Source organism: Pseudonaja textilis, chromosome 3 (genome assembly GCF_049901715.1).
Source record: "Pseudonaja textilis isolate UNSWEBS1 chromosome 3, rPseTex1.2, whole genome shotgun sequence".
Classification (NCBI taxonomy): domain Eukaryota; kingdom Metazoa; phylum Chordata; class Lepidosauria; order Squamata; family Elapidae; genus Pseudonaja; species Pseudonaja textilis.
Genome location: NC_141992.1, coordinates 39,155,769 through 39,174,949, shown reverse-complemented (window position 1 = coordinate 39,174,949; position 19,181 = coordinate 39,155,769). Strand labels below are relative to the sequence as shown.

Sequence of the window (19,181 nt, the reverse complement as noted above, 5' to 3'; positions counted from 1 at the left end):
GAATCATTCACACATTGTCATAATGTGAAAGTAGCATCAAATATTCAGCCTCTGCTATTATTGTTTTTAGTCCATGAAATCATTAGCTTGGTGTTTGTTTAGTTTTTAGACCCACAGTTACCTTTGATTAAAATAATCTTTTAATCAAAGTTAAAAGTGGGTCTAAAAACTCTGACATATTATTTTCCACAGCCCCTTGACATATAACTCACAATAATACAGAAAATGAACTCTGAAAGTTATACTAGATAAGAATATAAAATTATTACTATGATACTAGTTTTCTTGATATGTGATACCAGTCAGAAGTACATAAAACATATTAAACTCCTCAAAGACACAGTAGTACAGAAGGAATAGGACAGAAACCTAATTCTTGGATAATAATACATCCCAGTCTCCCACCCTAACAGCAGAAGTAAAGAAATGAGACTCCTGAAATGAATTTGCTCCTCTTTTGATCAGTCATGCAAGGAAGCAGAAAATCCGTACAGCAATTAGCTCTCCCAATGCATATTCAAGAGAGTAGATGAATAAAGTCAAACCTTAAGGAAAGAATTATTTGGACACCCTGATTATCAAAAGAGGATTAAGTCTAGGGATAAGCCATCCTTCTATTACTAAGGCTGTAAGGGTAATATATTATCAGTGACAGCAATGGCTATTTGAAGTTCCAATTACTGTATACACATTTATTTAGGAAAAAATGAATTGGGCATAAAATTTCTCATTCTGTTTTTTCCCCCCATTGGGCAATGCAGATTTTACTTTAATGTGTTACACTTATATTATACTTTAATGTGTTACACTTATATTATATAAAAATAAATCTAAGTATTCCAAATCTGCTCAAGGGAACAAAAATAATTAAGAATAATGTATTCATATAAATATTTTTATATTTCCCTTACACAAACTAAGGATAGAATCCTTTGATTTACATACTGGGATAACCATGGAACTGCCAATGATAGAAAGAATGCTTTTTTATAACGGTCATACAAAATTATGGTTACCGGGATTTACAATTATTTTCCCACTTGTAAGTGTAATCATATATAGAAATCCTAGAGGAAGCAGATTATCCAGAACCTTTCCAGTCTGATTTCAGACTGGGACATAGTACTATGACAGCATTGATTGTCCTTTTGTGGAGTTGGGGGGGATGTATCCATTCTGGCCTTTCCTAATAATTCAATGGCCTTCAATATTTTTGACCATGGCAGTTAAGTTTGGGATTTTGGTGGTTCAACTTCTTCCTCTTGCTTTTTCCCCATGTTGTCTCCTGGATTTTATCTGATTATTTTAATGGGCTTTATTGCAAAGTTGTCTATTCACACATATTTCATGTATATTATGTAGAGAAATGATTTAAAAAAATTATAAAATACACAAATTCTTTTGGCATTTAGAAGATCAGTGAAGATCCTCTTTCAATCCTAATTAAATGTCATCAGCATTTAATCAGCACTTGTCTCTGAAGAGGGAGGTGAGGAATGTTAAGGATGTACTTACCTTTGGAACATGAGGATTAAATTCTACTGCTCTATGTATTGCTTCTACAGCATTAATTTCGGCTGTGCTAAGTCCCCTTCTAGAAGCTGTTTCTGGAGAAAACCTATAGCAATATTCCAAATTTGTTATATTACAAAACAGAAACAATCCATAATCTAGCATCTTAAAAGATAAAGCAATGAAAAAAATGATAGGAGCAGAAGTTCAAATTAGTAATATTAATGTCCTTATACCAGAAAATTGTAATCCAATAAAGCTTTTTTTCTACTTATCAAATAAATATATATGTGCATCTCAGATACATGAAGTTTTCCTTGCTTCACAGTTTCAGGCAAAATATTGATAAAGATTGTTTGGCTTGATAAGTTGTAAGCATCCGGCCCTTGTGGTTAATGTTTTGCAATTCTATCTATTTATGGCTATTCAATGGGTTATTGAATAAATACCTATTGAATAACCATAAATAGAATTGTGAAACACTGAATAAACTCAATATATAGCTAAACTAGTCAGGCAAGCTAAATCAAACTTCATTTTTAATTATTCTACATAGTCTCAAACCATCTTCCTATAGCTACAGAAATCAAAATGGCAAACAAAATTTTAGGTGTGGCTCCCCCAAAGCCTCCCAACATTTTCTTCTGAATTTTAATTTTAAATATATGGATAGTATTCATATCAACTAATTAAGTCATTTTATTTACATTTAAGCAAATCAATTTGATGTTAACCAAGTTTTATCCCCTTTTGAATGCTTCTCCCAGCATTTCACTCAAAGGCTGTATGTAGCCCTTGGCTTGAATAAGATGGTATGCATCTGGCAAAAGTCATTGCTAACTCAGAATAAATAATTAGAAAACCAAATATTTGTAATTCACTTCATCACTTCCCATAACATCACTTCCCATAACACAGTTTTGAAGTGGTTGTTTAGAAATGAATAGTGTGGATATCTACTATATATGGTAACAATTGAATTCATTGGCCTATATATTGCATATGTCTATATTCCAATTGCTATTTTAGCAGCAATTTGGCAGGAAAGAAAGATTTTATGAAAAAGATTTGCTACAAAAAAGGCATTATTTTAGAATAATAACATTGGCTAAATGCTATGTTGATTTTTTAAAAAAAGAAAGACCACAAAAGACATTTGATTTATGTTATCCTTTATATCAATTTGGAAGCAAAACTGCCATGATGCAACAATGAAAATGTGTTATAACTGCTTTCTGTATATCAGTATGCCTATCAAATATTTCACTTACCTATCTGAAACTGCTCTTGCTTTTAAGAGTGCTGCTGTGTAACATATTGCTGCTGATTTTGGAAGGCTGATATCTATGGAATAATAAATTGTTGTCTTTAGATCCTAAAGTAAGAAACATTTCAAAATCATTCCTTCCCTAAACAGCTATTTATACAGGAAATTATCTCTATATTAAATATATGAGACTAAAATCTGAAAGACAAAAATCAGTTATATACTTCTTACAATGTTTCCACATTTAGTATATTCAACCAAGTGTTGCAGTGAGCATACTAGATTTGGGCTGGGGAGATTGTTTGATTGCTTTTACAAATTTATATAGCCATGCATCTCCTAATGGAACTCTGAGCAAGAATAGAATATAAAACACAATACACAACACAACCATTTTAAAAATCACATTGATGCCACTATAAAAAGCACCTTATTAATATGTCCCTCTACAGGCACCAGGTTCCATTAACTCCATTGACATTCCTACAAACCTAGAAGTCTTCATGGTTTTTCAAAAGCCCCTTGGGGATGAGACCTTAGAAATCTCTAGGACAAAGCTATTTCATAAGGCAAGTATTATAATCAGGAAGTCTGGCTTCCAAAACCCCACCAGGTAGTACTCTTTTACTAAGGGAACCTGAAGCATGCCCATTCCACTGGATTTAATATGCGAGAGAGAAACCTTTGGGCACTGGCAATCATGCAAATGACCTCAACCCATATACTCTAAATTAGAAGCATACTGGGACCCAGGATAGCTCATCTGGCTGTAGTTACATGGGGCCAATACTGCATGTGCTGCATCATTCTGGACCACCTAAAGGTTTTGAATGCTTTTTAAGGGCAACCCCATATACAGTGCACTGCAATAACCCAACTGGCAAGTGATTAGGGTATGAGTGACAATGACCACTGCCTCCCAATCCAGGAATGGGTGCAAATGGAGCATAGGATGCATTTGTGCAAAGGCCTACCTGGTCACACCTGCTAAAGGCACTAGTGCAAAGATTCCAGATCAAGCACCATGTCTGAAGAACTGTTAACCCATCCAAAATTAACAATGGAAGATCATTAGATTCATGGCGGAGGGGAAGACTTAAAACCCCCAATCATTCGGTTTTGAACTAAAGAGATTCAAGTCCCCACCTGATCACAGAGCTCACTAAGTGACCCTCAGCAGTTACTTTTTCTCAATTTAACCTAACTCACCAGTTAAATGTGTAGAAATAAAAATGATCTACAATGTTGAGAATCCAAGAGAAAAGTCAGGATATAAATGAGGTAACAATGAATATAGTAATATTTAATAATGGATTTCTACAACAAAAGTTCAGCGCTCCAAACAGACCTAAGGAGCTTTTGTTATGTTAAGTCAGGAATGTCAAACTCAATTTCATTGAGGGCCACTTCAGGGTTGTGCTTGACCTGAGGGGACTGGGATGGGTGTGGCCAGGGTGGGCATGGCCAGCTCAATGTCACTCGTGTTGGGGGGGGACTGTGGTTGCTCAAGCGCTCTGCCAGCAAAACGGGCTCCCAAGCTCCATTTTGGCAGGCAGTAGCATCATGGGCCGGTCCTTTGCTGTTTCTAGGACATCCCCTGCAGATCAGAACTAAGTACACCACAGGCCGGCCCCAGGCCCTGGGCCTTGAGTTTGACACCCCTGTGTTAAGTGATCCGCCTAAGGGTAGGGACTTCACAAAAGTAGGCTATATGTAGTTTTAAAACAAATTTCCCTTGTTATGATTTGAATTATAGCTACAACAAAGAGAGAAATGCATGATCTATATTCTACTCTTTTGAACCAGTTGCAAGTTACTATTTTATTTCACAGTTTGGTATTATCTATAACTTTTATTCTTCTTGATTACTAAAGATCCACATAGCCAGTGATTTTGCTTCATAAATATGTGTACCTAACATTCATTTACTTACCACAGTCTTCTTTATGTCAAACAATCACCATCACCTAATTTTCTCTCCTACACAATCTTATTACCCTCCCCATTCCCACTGTTTATTGCCAATGCAGAAACATAAAGTTCATAATAATTATACATTCTTACCATCATACTTTGCTAGAACTGCCTGGACATCCACATAAGCCTGTAGTTCCAGAAGTGTTTCTAGCAGGTTTTCATGGATATTCAATACACTTAAGACAGGGAATTCTTTCATTAACTATAAACAGGGGAAGGAAAATATTTTATGTACAATTAAAGTTTTGGTAAAAATGAGTGTAGTTTACAGAGATGTAGACAATACAAATTTCCAAATGTTTTCTTTAGTGCCAGAAGCTGAAAGGCAGAAGAGGGCAAGCAAAATTTCTTGCCAACATGCAGCTATTCCACTCACAAGCCCAACCAGTACAAGAGAAAAAATAAGCTGTGATTTCATTTAAACTGACACCAAGTCACAAAATCCAACACAACTCTTAAAACAAGCAAAGTCATCTAAATGGAAAAGTCCTAAAGTAAAAATGACTGGAAATGCATCCTAATAATCCTTAACATCCAAATGAATCAGAAGGTACAGGCTATCATAATCCAAAATCATTTTTTTAAAAAAAACATTAATACACAATACTGATGTAAAAAATACTGTGAATTAAAAAAATCAATTTTCAAGTTATGAAGATTATAAGTTGACAATAGTCATTTTGACTGTGGCAGATAGAAGTATAATAATTTCAAAAACTGCTATCTCAAATTAATTACATCTATTTCATACTCAAAATCATCCTCAGTGTTTTGAGTTCAATTTACATGCCCTTACTATGCAAATTTAAACCATCCTTATTTACAACGATGAATCCGCATACAGACAGGAAGTTATACAACTTGCCTCGTGGTGTAACCAGAACAATCTGGAACTGAACACACTCAAAACAGTAAAAATGGTGGTAGACTTTAGAACCCTCCCATACTATCACCTTTTACAATACTAGACAACACTGTATCAACAGTAGAGACCTTCAAATTTCTAGGTTCTACTATATCACATGACCTAAAATGGACACCTAACATCAAAAATGTCATCAAAAAAGCACAACAAAGAATGCTCTTTCTGCACCAATTTAAGAAGCTCAAACTGTCCAAGGAGCTGCTGATCCAATTCTACAGAGGAATGGTTGAGTCTGTCATCTGCACCTCTATAATTGTCTGGTTTGGTTTTGCAACCCAATAGGAGAGACACAGACTTTAGAGAGTCATTAGGACTGCAGAAAAAACAATTACTACCAACCTGCCTTCAGTCGAGGACCTGTATACTGCACAAGTCAGAGGGCTGTGAAAATATTTACAGACCCCTCACATCCCGGATATAAACTGTTTCAACTCCTTCCCTCAAAACGACGTTATAGAGCACTGCACACCAGAACAACTAGACACAAGGACAGTTTTTTTCCCCAAAAGTCATCACTATGCTAAACAAATAATTCCAACGCTGTTCAACTATTACAAAGTCTACACTACTATTACTGTTAAATCTTGTCATCACTCATCACCCATCCCCTCCCACTTGTGACTGTATGACTGTAACTTTGTCACTTGTATCCTTACGATTTATATTGGCTGTTTCCTAGTATGATTGATTGCTTATTGTACCCTATGAGTATCATTAAGTGTTGTACCTTATGATTCTCGACTCGTGATGTATGTATCTTTTCTTTTATGTATACTGAGAGTATTTACACCAAGAAAAATTCACACTTGGTCAATAAAGTATTCTAAAGTATTCTATTCTATTCATCACAATACATTATAAATCTTCTTTTACCTAATAAATTAAAACAACTAAAAATGAGAAAATGAAAAAACACTATTTCTTTAAACACGTCCATGTAAATATCTTACTTACATCCCTCATCATTTTTGCTGCTTCTTTAATTCTTCCAAGCTTTCTTGCACACATAGCTAGTCTTCTTTTCACATATACCAATACATTGGTGTCTCTTCCTGAAAAGAGATTCATCTAATGTATCATTGTCAAAACTAACCATTATCTCTGAGGTTTACTTATATAGCATATGACAAATACATGTACTTATAGTATTTCAAATGTTCAAAATTAATATTTTGTCAAGGAGCACCACAGCCACACTGAGGGGTAGAGACAAGACCCCACTTAAACAATGAGTCCTGGCAGACACCACGTTGGATACGGATCCTGTTCAGAGTTGACCAATGCTGGCGAGGAAGGTCAGAACCTGGCACCTTTTGTGTAGGGTCATCTATGTAACTGCCCATTTGGCTTTCCACTATGTGTTGATGTCAAAATTGTTAGGTAGGGGTATGATGCTAGTTCGCCTTCTCATGATGCATCCTGGACAGCATGGAAGTATGAACCAAACGACTAACAACAATTGGCAGCCAGACTACATTGAAGAATTGACATTAATCAGAGTTTTTTCCCCGGACACCATCTCTCTGCTAAACAAATAATTCCCTCAACACTGTCCAACTATTTACAAAGTCTGCATTACTATTACTATTAATCTTCTCATCACTCATCCTTCCCACTTGTGACTGTATGTCTGTAACTTTGTCACTTGTATCCTTATGATTTATACTGTTTCCTAGTATGATCTGATTGTTTATTGTACCCTATGACTATTATTAAGTGTACCTTATGATTCTTAACTCTTGACAAATGTATCTTTTCTCTTATGTACACTGGGAGCATATGCACCAAGACAAATTCCTTGTGTACAATTACACTTGGCTAATAAATAATTCTATCTATCTCTGAGGTTTTATTTACATATGTACAGTATATCTTATTATTTTGTATAAAGATACTTACTGATGATAAAAATGTAAAATGCAGAGAATACCAGTAAATATTACATGTTTTACTTTCATTTTTAATACTCACTATAAATGGGATTCTAATAGAATACTATTACATTGGGTGAAATACATTTTATGCAGATGTTGCTATATACATAAAGATTGTGTTTATAAAAAATAAAAGAGATATTCTTTTAAATTTTCATTCATTCATCGTTCTTGTAACTTTGAATGTTTGCTGGACAAAGAATCATTGAGGAAGATGTGATGGCATGTGCACATGAAGAAGCAGAGGGGAATGTTTGAAGCATAGGTTTCTTAGGGAAAAGGCAACCGAAAAGGATTTCAGAGAAAATCAAAAATTAAGGCATTGTGCTGGATGGGAAAGGGGAAAAAGTTTTGGAGTAGCCACACCCTAGAATCTTAGGCTATTAGGGTAGAACTTTAGTTTGGCAAATAAACACTGAAGCAAATAAAGCACTGGACTCAACTGGATTTTACTGTGTCATCTTTGGACTTGACAGATTATCTGTCAAATGGACACTCATAGGTTGCTCAGTCAGGTCAATTTTACTGCTTTCTGTTGCAGTACAATAAAATGTACAATAATCAGTTCTAATCTAAGATTTACAAATTTTTTTTTGTAAATTTTATTTGAGTTTTCACAAAGAGAAAAAAAAATACAAATAAAACACCTTTTTTGAAAGCAGCATAATCCCGGGTTACATTTCTTCATACAGACACAAATTCAGGTATGCTCGTTTTTATATTCTATTCCATATCTTATTACTATTTTACATTTTCTGCATAGCTTCTCCCCTCTTTTAATTGTCTCAATTTTATTTTAATTATCTCATCTCAATTCAAATCATTGTGTTTATATTTTTTGTCTGACCTGTTTCAATTATCTATTATCTTTTCTCATTAAACAAAATTTCTCCTGTAGTTACTGATTGGAGTACGACGCCTTTATATCTTTTCCCTAAAGTTGTAACATTCAATATAATACATAACTTCCATTCGGATTCTGCTTGGTACATTCTTAAAATACACACTGTATTCTTAAAAAAGAAAAAAAATTATAAATGTATATAATTAAAACAACATTCCATTCCAATTCAATTCTATCATTAATATTAATATTCATTAAAGTCTTAACATCTTTAACATTGCTTTTCAATTAAATATCATACTTCTATGGGAACTATTATAAGCTTTCCATAGTTAATTCCCACTTCACTTATATTTTATAAAACATTAACTAATTAAAATGTTCCCATTCCTTTCTAATTCAATTTTCTCATTTATTTTATTTCACTTATTTTATTCACAAACATTTCACTAAATTACACTAACTATTTTATCCCTCATTTTAATCATACGTTGTTTTCAATTTCCTAAAGTTATTTCTATTACTAATATAACAATACAATCTTACGTACCTTTACAGAATCCCTTTTTCAATTAGATTATCCATTATCTCTAAATAGTTCCTCTTTCTCTATATTTTGCTCCGGTCCTTTGTAACTTCTTTTCCTTTCCTTCTTCCCTCTCTTCTTCTCTCTCCCCTTTTTACCCCCTTGTCTACCTACCTCGATTTCTCTCATCTGTATTCCCCTTTTCTGTTGCTTTCCAGTATTATACTTATTTTTTGAATTATTTTTCTTTTCTTTGGTTTTTTTTTTAAGTCTTAAATTCTCCATTCTCTTTCCCCCCTTTCCTTTTTCTTCCCCACATAGAATTACTTGTTCATTAAAGATGGCTTCTTCTTTGTCCCAGTCTTCTTGTTTTGCAGTCTTTTCTTGTTCCAAATTTCCATTTCTAAGAATTGAAAAACGCGGCCAAAAGAACCCTTCCCTTCTTGTGCATCTTCTTTGTACTTTTAAAGTTCCATTTTCAATTCATCCAGAAGTGGTGCCATTGTATAAATTTTTAAACAACCACCCAATTGATTTTAGTCATTCAAATATAATAACCAGAAATCCAAAGATCACCAAATAATCCAAATACATGCAAGCTGTTTCTTTTTTGCTCTTTTTTTCACTTTCTCTTCCTGGGGTTACTATTTAGTTGCAAAGTTTCAGTTAAAATGTATCTTTTAGAAGTCTTGTTGAAGTTTTACTTTAGATTCTTTTTAATTCCAAGCAGTCTCCTCCCTCTTCCAGATCCTGCCATTATTCTTTTTCTCTCCCTTCCGGCTTATGAAAAAAGAAGTTTTTAATGTCCAGAAATCTTTATTATCCCTTTGGCATTTTGTTTTATTTTCAGCTTAATTGCCTATTGATGTCAAAGCGGATTTTTCCAATTTCTTATTTAAGTCTCTTAATTGTCAGTATAGGGAAGGAGAGAGAAGAAAAAAAAAAGCCAAACCTTTCCCTTTTCACTTTCCTTCGCTGCTTCCAACTCTTCTTTGGGAGCGATGTTATTTTTTGTAGGTTTTAATTCCAGGGTACCTTGGTTGATGCTTTTACAATTTAACCCAGTCAGCCAAAACTTTCACTTCTTATCTTCCTCCTGCACGTTCTTTTCTGGTCGAGTTCTTCTTTGTGGTGGCCATTTCTGACCACCGCTGCAACCTCCTTCGGGAAAGGGAGTAATGGCCAGCTGAGGAGGAGAGATGCGGCTCTCCTCAACCCTGCTGGTGGTCTCCCCCCTCTTCACCACCTCTACGGGGTGGCTTAGCCCCCAAACCAGCCGGCTCGGGGCGCTCCAGCGGCGAGCCCAGACAGAAACCGCGCATGATCACAGATTTCTGTCTGTCACCAAAGCCCTTCAAACTGGAAGACCTAAGATTTACAATTTTGTGTTATATTGTTTTTAACCCCGTATCAGTGAAAAAGTATTAGCCTTTGTGTTAAAGATTACAGCGAGACCAATCTCAAATCTACCAATTTTAAACAATTTGTGCAACAATACTTACTAAGCTGTGCCTCATGGTGTGGATTTTGTGAACTGCTATGCTGAGACTTTTTATAAACTGTTTCTCCAGCCCTCAGAGCTTGTTTAAAGTATTTTTCAGCTTCTAAAATAGTAGTTGCTTCTTCCTCAGCCAGAAGAATGTATGCTGTGGCACAGCTGAAAGGAAAAGGAAAAATTCTGTAAGCCACCCAGTGAGTCATATGGTGTATTAATAAATAAACAACAAAATATTGTGTTTAAAGAGAAACAAACTTAGGATTTATTTTGAATTTGGATATTATAATAACAGCAATTAAGATTTTCTGAATAGGAAATGTGTAATAAGTCTGAGTAAGGCATGTGCTTTCCTAGTTCACTCACTGTATTTAATATATAGCCAAGAAGCATATGTTGACTTCCACTGTGCACTTTCTTTTAAAGAACTGAATGGCAGAAACACATCCAGTTATCTTCACATTATCACTTCATACTTCATTTGAAGAGTTCAGGCTCAAAAAAATATTGTATCTTATTTAAAGAACTGAACAAGGGACAACTTATATTTATGCCTTATATTTAAACTGAAATTCTAAAATTCAGAATTTTAATTCAATTCTTTTTAGACCATGGGTATACCAACTTTTTCACTTGCCTAGGCCACACAGAGCAAAGAGGTGTTGTCTTGGCCCACGTATAAAGTATATAATATACTTAACATATATAAATAACAAGCTTCCTTTATTTTTGTACATTTTTCACAATATCTTGTGGGGCTGCATTAATAGCTGTCCTTGGGCCATAGGTTCGACACACCTGGTTTAGAATGAGCATGAAAACTTACTCATTATTTAATTCTAAAGCTTGATGTGCTGCTTTGATTCGGGCCTGAGGATTCCTTTCCCGCCATGCCTTCTGCATAACTATTTAAACATAATAATTTATATAAAAATTAGTTAATTAGTTCATGCAAGGAACACATTTCAGAAAAATAAAACTAACTTTAAGAGAATACTACACATTTCTGTGAAAATTAATGTCCAACTGAATTTTATGTATGTTTTCTAACAAGAAAATGTTTAAAAAGTGATTAACAAAAACATACAAAAGTAGCAATTACATTCCTCACACACAATTTTGTTTTACAAATGATCCTAATTATTTCTTTCTTCCTGCCAATAACAATAGCAACAGCACTTAGATTTACATACCGCTTCATAGTGCTTTACAGGCCTCTCTAAGCGGTTTAGAGCTACATATTGCCGCCAACAATCTGGTCCTCATTTTACCAACCTTGAAAGGATGGAAGGCTGAATCAACCTTGAGCAGGTCAGAATTGAACTGCTGGCAGTCAGCAGAATTAGCCTACAATTCTGCATTCTAACCACTACACCACTAAGGCAGGCAGTTTGTACTACGTGACTTGAATTTGTTTCTTTTGCTTTGCACTAAGGTTATTTAGCTATTATATAAGAGTACTATTCTTAGATTCTTGCTCACTTGGAAGGGGATAAGTGAGAGAGATCCTCAGTATGGTAGTCTGATATAATAGCTAAATTCATTTAAAACAAAAAACAAAGCTCTAATTGTGAAAAAAAGTTATAAGCAAATGACCGTGACCTGAAAAAATATCTACACCTGCCCTAATCATTAAAAAATCATGGCAAAATCAATGCTACTAAGATCCTTGTGGCTAACTCCAAAACAAATATATGCAAGATTGCAGTCTAAATATCTAATTGTCTTTAGTTTTAGCAAGAAAATTCAAGAATCTATATATGTTTCTTTTGGAAACGAAAATGAAAGAATAATGTGAAAAATGCTGAAACAACTTTTTGGAAGCAAAAAGTTAGCTTTGGCTTAGTTAATGAGATAATAGACTACGTTAATATAGCAAAAACACTATTCTTCTAGCAATGAACATTATCACTAGAGTAACTTATAGACAGTAAGCTATGATTGATGGATGAATTGGAAAGCATTAATGCATTAATTTCCAAATATTAGTTGTACAACACTGAGTGCCTTTGTTTTTCTTCTCTCTCTCTCTCTTTTTTTAAAAAGTATATTTAGGTAATATATAACTCCCACAGAGAAATAGTATGAGCAGAAGTTGTAAAATCTCGGGCTCATTTTTTAAAGACATTCATAAATAATACAATTTTTCATCCTTTACTATTTCAAATTTACAAACTTCACAAGAGTATTCTATCATATAGACCGAAGAGTAACTTAATTTAATTTTTCAGACAAGAGAGACAGCCCTAAAAAGAAATTAGTCCAGTTTGACTTTAAAATCATTTTTCATTGATTTTATTGCCATAAAATCAATGAAAAATGGTAAAGCTTCAGAAAATTACTGTTACATTGAAATGATGAAAGCTGGTGGTCACAGTTTATACAAGATGCTAGCAAAACTATACTTGAGATGCCTCAAGTATAGAAAAAAAAACCTGTTGTATAGAAAAATGTTGAATACATATGAAAGCTTTTTTGGCTTAAACACAAACATGAAAAAGAGCCAGGTTATGTTTAATAAATTTACCAAAGAAAGAATTTTTTTATATCTGAGAAGAACTAGATGTGGTAGACTACTACATAAATCTTGACCAATGAATCTCAATGGAAAGTAATACAATAAAGGAAATTGAATGGTGTGTTAAATGTGGTTGGCAGGCGTTTGGTAAGCTAATTTTCAAGAACCTCTCCCTATGCCTGAAAAGAAAAGTTTTTGATCAGTGTGTGCTACCTGTTCTAACATATGCCAGTGAAACATGGATGCTAACCTCACAATCAATACAAGAGCTATAAGTGGTATCGTTATTTACCTTTTTTCTTATTTCACAAAGAAAAATAAAGTAATTATACCTGCATCTGAAGGCCTAAGAGAGTCTGTTTCACAGGTAAAAAAACTCTGATGATCCTGAGCAGATAAGTTCATATCATAATATGTTAGTGGCTCCTTTCCTGTCACCCATGTATATCTTAAGGAGTGAAAAAAAGTATTATTAATTCCATAATTCTATGTATCAGAATTAGTTTCTTTCTAAATGAAAGTACTTTTTAAATTTTCTTTAATGCCTTCTAGTCAATCCTGAGCCTAAACAAGTGCATTAAATAATCCATGTACTTTTCTTAGCAAAATTTTCATTTTATTATTTATTTAATTTATTTATTTGCAAGGTTGTCTTCTTCTTAGAGCTAAGAATGTGAATGGCCCAATAACACCCCACTGGCTTTGTCTCAGTCTCCCATTTTCTACCATTGCCATTAATCCTAATACTAATTGAGCTCTCAAGCATATATTATACTTCAGCCTTAAGCAATACTAACACAAGAAACAGAAATGTTAGAAGTATATTTAACTGAATAGCTTGTTCTTTTTTTCCCTGTGCATCATGACCTATACTGACTAAATAGTAGCCTAAGAAAGAATAGACTTAGAATAAGTCTTTATCATAAATTTCCAAACTGGCTGGGATTTCAGAATAGAAGTACACTGAAATTCATGTTAACAATTATTTGTAATAATATTCTGTAAATGATAAATTCATGGTATCCATTCAAACAATAATTTCCACAAAAAATGAAGAAAGTAATTATATGTATATGATTACCTGTGCAAATGTTAATCTGCCATATCTTTGAGTAGTTTAGGATTAGATATAATTTTGAACTGGTGGCTTTGTTTTTATTGTTTTAAACAAATAAAGTATAAAAGAAATACAATCATTGGGTACCTGTTATATTCTGCTCCTCTGAAGAGATTGAGTGGATTTCTCCATACTTTGCACTCTGTTTTAGAAAAAGATAATTTAGTTTTAAAATTAACCTTACTTAATAAAGCTATATTTCTGAAATCTGAAAGCGGGAGATCACTAAATCTAAAGTAGCTCCAAGTATAAAAAAAATAAGAGAAGAATTTTTCTTTCAAATTGGGGTGCCTTTCAGTCAGTTTGAGACCTGGCCACTGCCTGGATAAGTCCATCTAGTTTTTCTTGGCAATATTTTTGAAGTGGTGTGCCATTGCCTTCTTCGTAAGGTTGAGAATGATTGACACATCCAGTCAACTCTAGAATTTCGTTTCCCAGTTTCTAGCCTGGCTCCTTTAATCACTACCCACAAAGTGGCTTTTATCTTTCAAATTAGTGTAAGCCTAAAATTGAGATGAGCTTCTCACACAGATCTAAAATTAAGTATGAATAACAGTTTACAGTTAAACTACATATCATGCAGATTTAGAACAAATGCTAGATAGAAGACTGGCAAAAATGAAGAAAGGAGCAGGTCTGTACTATTTCTGATTTTTCAAATTGTACTTTGAATCATTATCCATTCTTTTAAGGAAAAAAGGGGCTTTTAGTGCAGAATACGTACAAAAACAAAAAGTGACAGATGTTCTTGAATCATAAATCACAGTTTGGCAATTAATAGATTTTTTTAGGATTCCAAATACTGTCTAATAAAAAACTTAACCAGTATCTTTTTTTTTAATTTCTTTTTCATGCATATGTATGTATGTACATACGTACGTACGTATGTATCTCCCTTATAAAAATCTCATAAATAAAATATAAAGGCTAGTTACTAACTACATTTATAGGAAGCCAAATATTAGAAACGATCACCTGAGAGATTTTGTCTGTTCATTTCATTGTCTCCACTAGCAGCAGAAAAATTTGCCTGTGCAGAACTAGCATTGTCTGCCCCTCCAATGAGTGGTCGCAAATGACTCACAGAAACCTGTTCAATAAAAGACATGCCATATTTTCTGAAGTACCACCATTCAAATATCTGGAACAAGAAACAGAAAAATATGTGGAATGCAATTATTGTGACTGGTCACATGGAGAGATGGCGCGGAGGGAGATTTATAATGGATTTGGCATTTTTATTAACATAATATTTTTATCCTGCTTTTTCATTTACCCTTCAACAGAAAAAACTGACAATTTCTTCACAGCTAACCAGATATAAAAACAGAATACAGTATCTCAAAAAGCTTCTTTTTCATGTCAGAAAGAAAATACAGTTAATAGTTGGCTTCATGTTCAAGTGGTCAATCAGTACTATACTACATAGGAATCTCAGAACTCATTTTCCATTTCACAAAATGAGCCTCAGCATATGAAATATACGTAATCAAAACAAATAAATAATTGTTCTGAGTAAATCACAAACCACTTAACTTTCAGAATTTAACACAGGTGAGTTTCTTATGACTTTATAAATGGTTTTTCCTTGCAAAACTATATTTCTTATTCTATCAAATAGCACCATCTGGAGTTCAGCTAGTATACCAGATACACTGTGTTTTCAATTTAGCACTAGCATAGTTTGCATAAAATCTAATTTTAAAAACCTACAGCTTTGATGAAATGATACATAAAATTATATTAGACATGTTCACCATCGTCCGCATATTGTAAAAGTTTAAAAATATACCTAATTCATTCCTGATTGCTATATACATAAATATAACATGTTTTTAAAATTACTTTCTCTGCTTAGAGCAGATATGTAACAATAGCAGGGGCAAACATAGTTTAATCCTCAAAACAGGCAGGAACCAAGCTTTTATTTGCAATTCAATGAACACAGGGTTGCTGCTAGTTTTAGACAATTGAAACTGATGGGATCCAGACAAGATTAACTTAAGGCAGATTCATATCAACTGAAACTAATTTCACAGGAAAAACGATGAGGTAAATAAAATCAGTTTTATATGAATATGTGAAGCATTCCTCTAATACTCAATTTGTTGCCAGTACTTTCAAGAACTATGAACTTAAGCAACAATTTAGCTCACTTCTACTATATTTCTTGATTAGTTAAGGAACACAGAAATACAGAAAAATACTTACAAATATCAGACCTGATATCAAAGATGAAGTCCCCGTAAGTGCAACATAGAATTTTGGAGTCAGCGTGCTCAAGAAAACAGTTACTGCCAATGAAAAGATAAGTCTTGTTGGTTAACACAGTTGGATTTCACAATCTTCAGGCTAAGAAAATGATGAATATATTAATTAAGGCAAGTGGTCTTGTTCACACATATTACAATATAAACCATGGCTAAAACAACCAAACTGTCTGAATTCATACTAATCACAACACATTGTATTCTCCCAGCCAATGTTAAGAATTAATAGTAAGTTTCTCTATTTAGAAAAATTCAATAATTTAAAATAAATAGCTGAAAATACCTGTAATGTTTTAGTGAATAAACATTACCTAGACCTTATCTAGGTAAGACTAAATCCAAGAACTCTACCTTGAGAGTTATAAACGAAAAGAAGTGCAAATATAACCGTAATAAAGTTATAGAACAATAGAATAAGCAATGAAAAAGAAAACAGTGATACAGTGATATGGGAATAAAAGTTGAGCAGGTAAGGAAGCCGGGAGTGAGGAGGGAGGTTGGGTTTGCTATTAGTCACCTCCAGTGTGGTACTTCCCCATTGGGTTCCCAGCCTAACAGGCACAGCCAAGTCTTCAGGCTCTTACAGAAGGATATTGTGCAAATCTAGCCAATCTAGCCAATAAACAATGGTTAAATGATCCATGACTTACTACATATGTTCTAAGTATGTTCTTTTTAAAAAATAAATTTAAAACATGTAGAAACAAAGTATATGAAGCCATTCAATTCAAGTCAGTGGTGAACTAATCAAAAATAAACTCATTACATTGTGTAGGGAGAATTGCGTTTCTCTTGTTTGCTTGTCTCTTTGACTGATTCCTGCCATCTGTTTGCGTGTTGCAGTTTTTCTGGCAATTTTACAGAAGTGGTTTGCCACTGGCTTCTTCCCAGGGCTGAGACAGTGGCTGATCCAAAGTTACCCAGCCCCATGCAGGACTGAAACCCATATTCTCAGTTTCTACCTTGCTATCTTTAACCAATATATCAAACTGGCTGCCATGTATTGTAGAACTTACTTATGAATAAATCTGGTTAGAATTTAGCTGTATAATCTAAGCTATACAGATAATTCCTCAAACATACCTACTTAGTTTATGATGTCAAAGGCTATTATAGGTTTCAATTCTATGTATTTAAAATAATAGATCTTCCATGTTTGGATTCCAGTAAACTTCCAAACCCAATTAAGAAGCACTGTATGGGGGTAAAAAACAATGCACATGTTCCTAAAACCCTACTTAGCATATAATGCAAATTCAACCATAGTGTTTAGGGTTTTAGACTATTCATGCTCTAAAAGATTGTTTTTTAAAAATATCAGATCCAGTTACAATAGTTGATTAACATTTGACAGATCATGCTAATGTCATATAATTAGTAGTTAGCTTCATCTACAGCAAAAGGTTCTTTCACTGCATTTGAAGTGACAATGTATACATAGAGCAAACATCACATTCAGCCAGTAAATTAGAGATAGGACATTAAGCACTATATGGCATCCAAAGGAATAAAAAACATTGCATTTTGCTTCCCTGGGGCAGAGAAGTAAGTGTCCTTTCCAAGTATCTTTGATCAAACACATAGAACATTTAAGGTTATCAGCGAGAAACATATTACCATTTTATTATAGATACCTGCTGTTAAATTTGTAATCTTATGCATAACTTGATAGTAAAATGCACTACACTCAATAGTAATATTTTTTGAAAAAAAAATCTCTAGTAGTAGTTATCAAGTAACATACAAATTAGAATTGTTAATCTCTAGTTAAAATAAGTTGACAATTCTTTAAAAAAGAAAACGAGCTTTGGATGAGAAATGCTTACCAATTTGCCATTTTCTAATTAAAGTGCGTAAAGTTAAGACCAGGTTTTTGATGACACTAGGCATTTGACAGTTCTTTTAGTTAACTTTTCACCCTCCAGGGATTACCAAAATGAACAATTTTTTTTAAAAGGAAAGCACAGACCAAAATATTTTTAAATTATTTTAAATTTTAAATTAAATACAATACTGTTGATGAAAAGTGGGGAATTCAAGAGGCAGATGACTGCTAGAAGTAACCAGGCCTCTGGAGAGTGGAAGCATTTAAAAATGCACACTAGAGGAAAAAAATATGCAAAAGCTGAAAGTGAGAATCTGAGGGGGGGGGGGAATCCTCTGTTATTTATTCTAATTTTTCTTAGACTACTTCCCTCAAAATACAACACTTCCCAAACTCTGCTTGGCATAAATAAGCGCCCTAGCATCAACTGTGATCACCAGGATTCAAATCCAGCATGAATGAGTCTCATTCATGAGTAATCTCCGAGTATCTTAGAGATAATATCTCTGATCATGTGCAAAGTTCTTCCAGCACTCCAAGATTACCAATACAAAACTGGCAGCGACTTGGCAGGCTCGGCTCTCCCTCAAAACCGGTTCCTTGATCCCGACCTTAAAGAGACCGCCGTAGGCTTCCCCCGTCCCCGCCACTTTATTTCCTTTGCCCCCACAGAGCTGCTTTACAATCCCGGCGCGACCGTTCCCTTACCTGCCACTAAGTTGTCCCGCAACCGGAGCGGGCCCCGCAACAAATAAAGGAGACCCAGCACCGCCAGGAAGCCAAATGACCGCGCCCAGGGCCCTGCAGCCAGCCTCAGCCGCTCCCACCGCCGAGGGCCGGGCCCAAGGCCAGGCGACTGGGAGAGAGACGGCGCAGCATCCTCATTCACAGGGGTACTCTCCGCCATCACTCCCGCCCTCGGGCCTGGCTGGCTGAAGCAGGCAGGAGGGCGGGATCAACCAGGCGCGCCG

At 34.4% G+C, this 19,181-nt stretch overlaps 1 protein-coding gene across 7 annotated transcripts in view; it reads right to left on the bottom strand.

Moving 5' to 3' along the window:
* The window catches only part of ST7L (suppression of tumorigenicity 7 like), a 39,038-nt gene extending 19,908 nt beyond the window's left edge, over positions 1-19,130 (bottom strand). For 4 of the 7 annotated variants that reach the window (XR_003375220.2, XM_087929324.1, XM_026712999.2 and 1 more), the window contains exons 1-11: positions 18,919-19,130; positions 16,327-16,409; positions 15,091-15,256; positions 14,203-14,257; positions 13,331-13,446; positions 11,307-11,385; positions 10,488-10,642; positions 6,636-6,733; positions 4,844-4,958; positions 2,784-2,856; positions 1,516-1,618 (exon numbers count right to left, since the gene is read on the bottom strand). Coding sequence is in view for 5 of the 7 variants with exons in the window: in XM_087929324.1 (XP_087785450.1) it covers positions 1,516-1,618; positions 2,784-2,856; positions 4,844-4,958; positions 6,636-6,733; positions 10,488-10,642; positions 11,307-11,385; positions 13,331-13,446; positions 14,203-14,257; positions 15,091-15,256; positions 16,327-16,409; positions 18,919-19,117 (1,242 nt within the window). In the remaining 2 variants the exon portion in view is untranslated. The remainder of the gene's footprint in view (positions 1-1,515; positions 1,619-2,783; positions 2,857-4,843; positions 4,959-6,635; positions 6,734-10,487; positions 10,643-11,306; positions 11,386-13,330; positions 13,447-14,202; positions 14,258-15,090; positions 15,257-16,326; positions 16,410-18,918) is intronic. The other 3 variants (XR_015742789.1, XM_087929325.1, XM_026713001.2) reach the window with 1 other exon arrangement.
* Between the last annotated feature and the right edge of the window lie 51 nt (positions 19,131-19,181).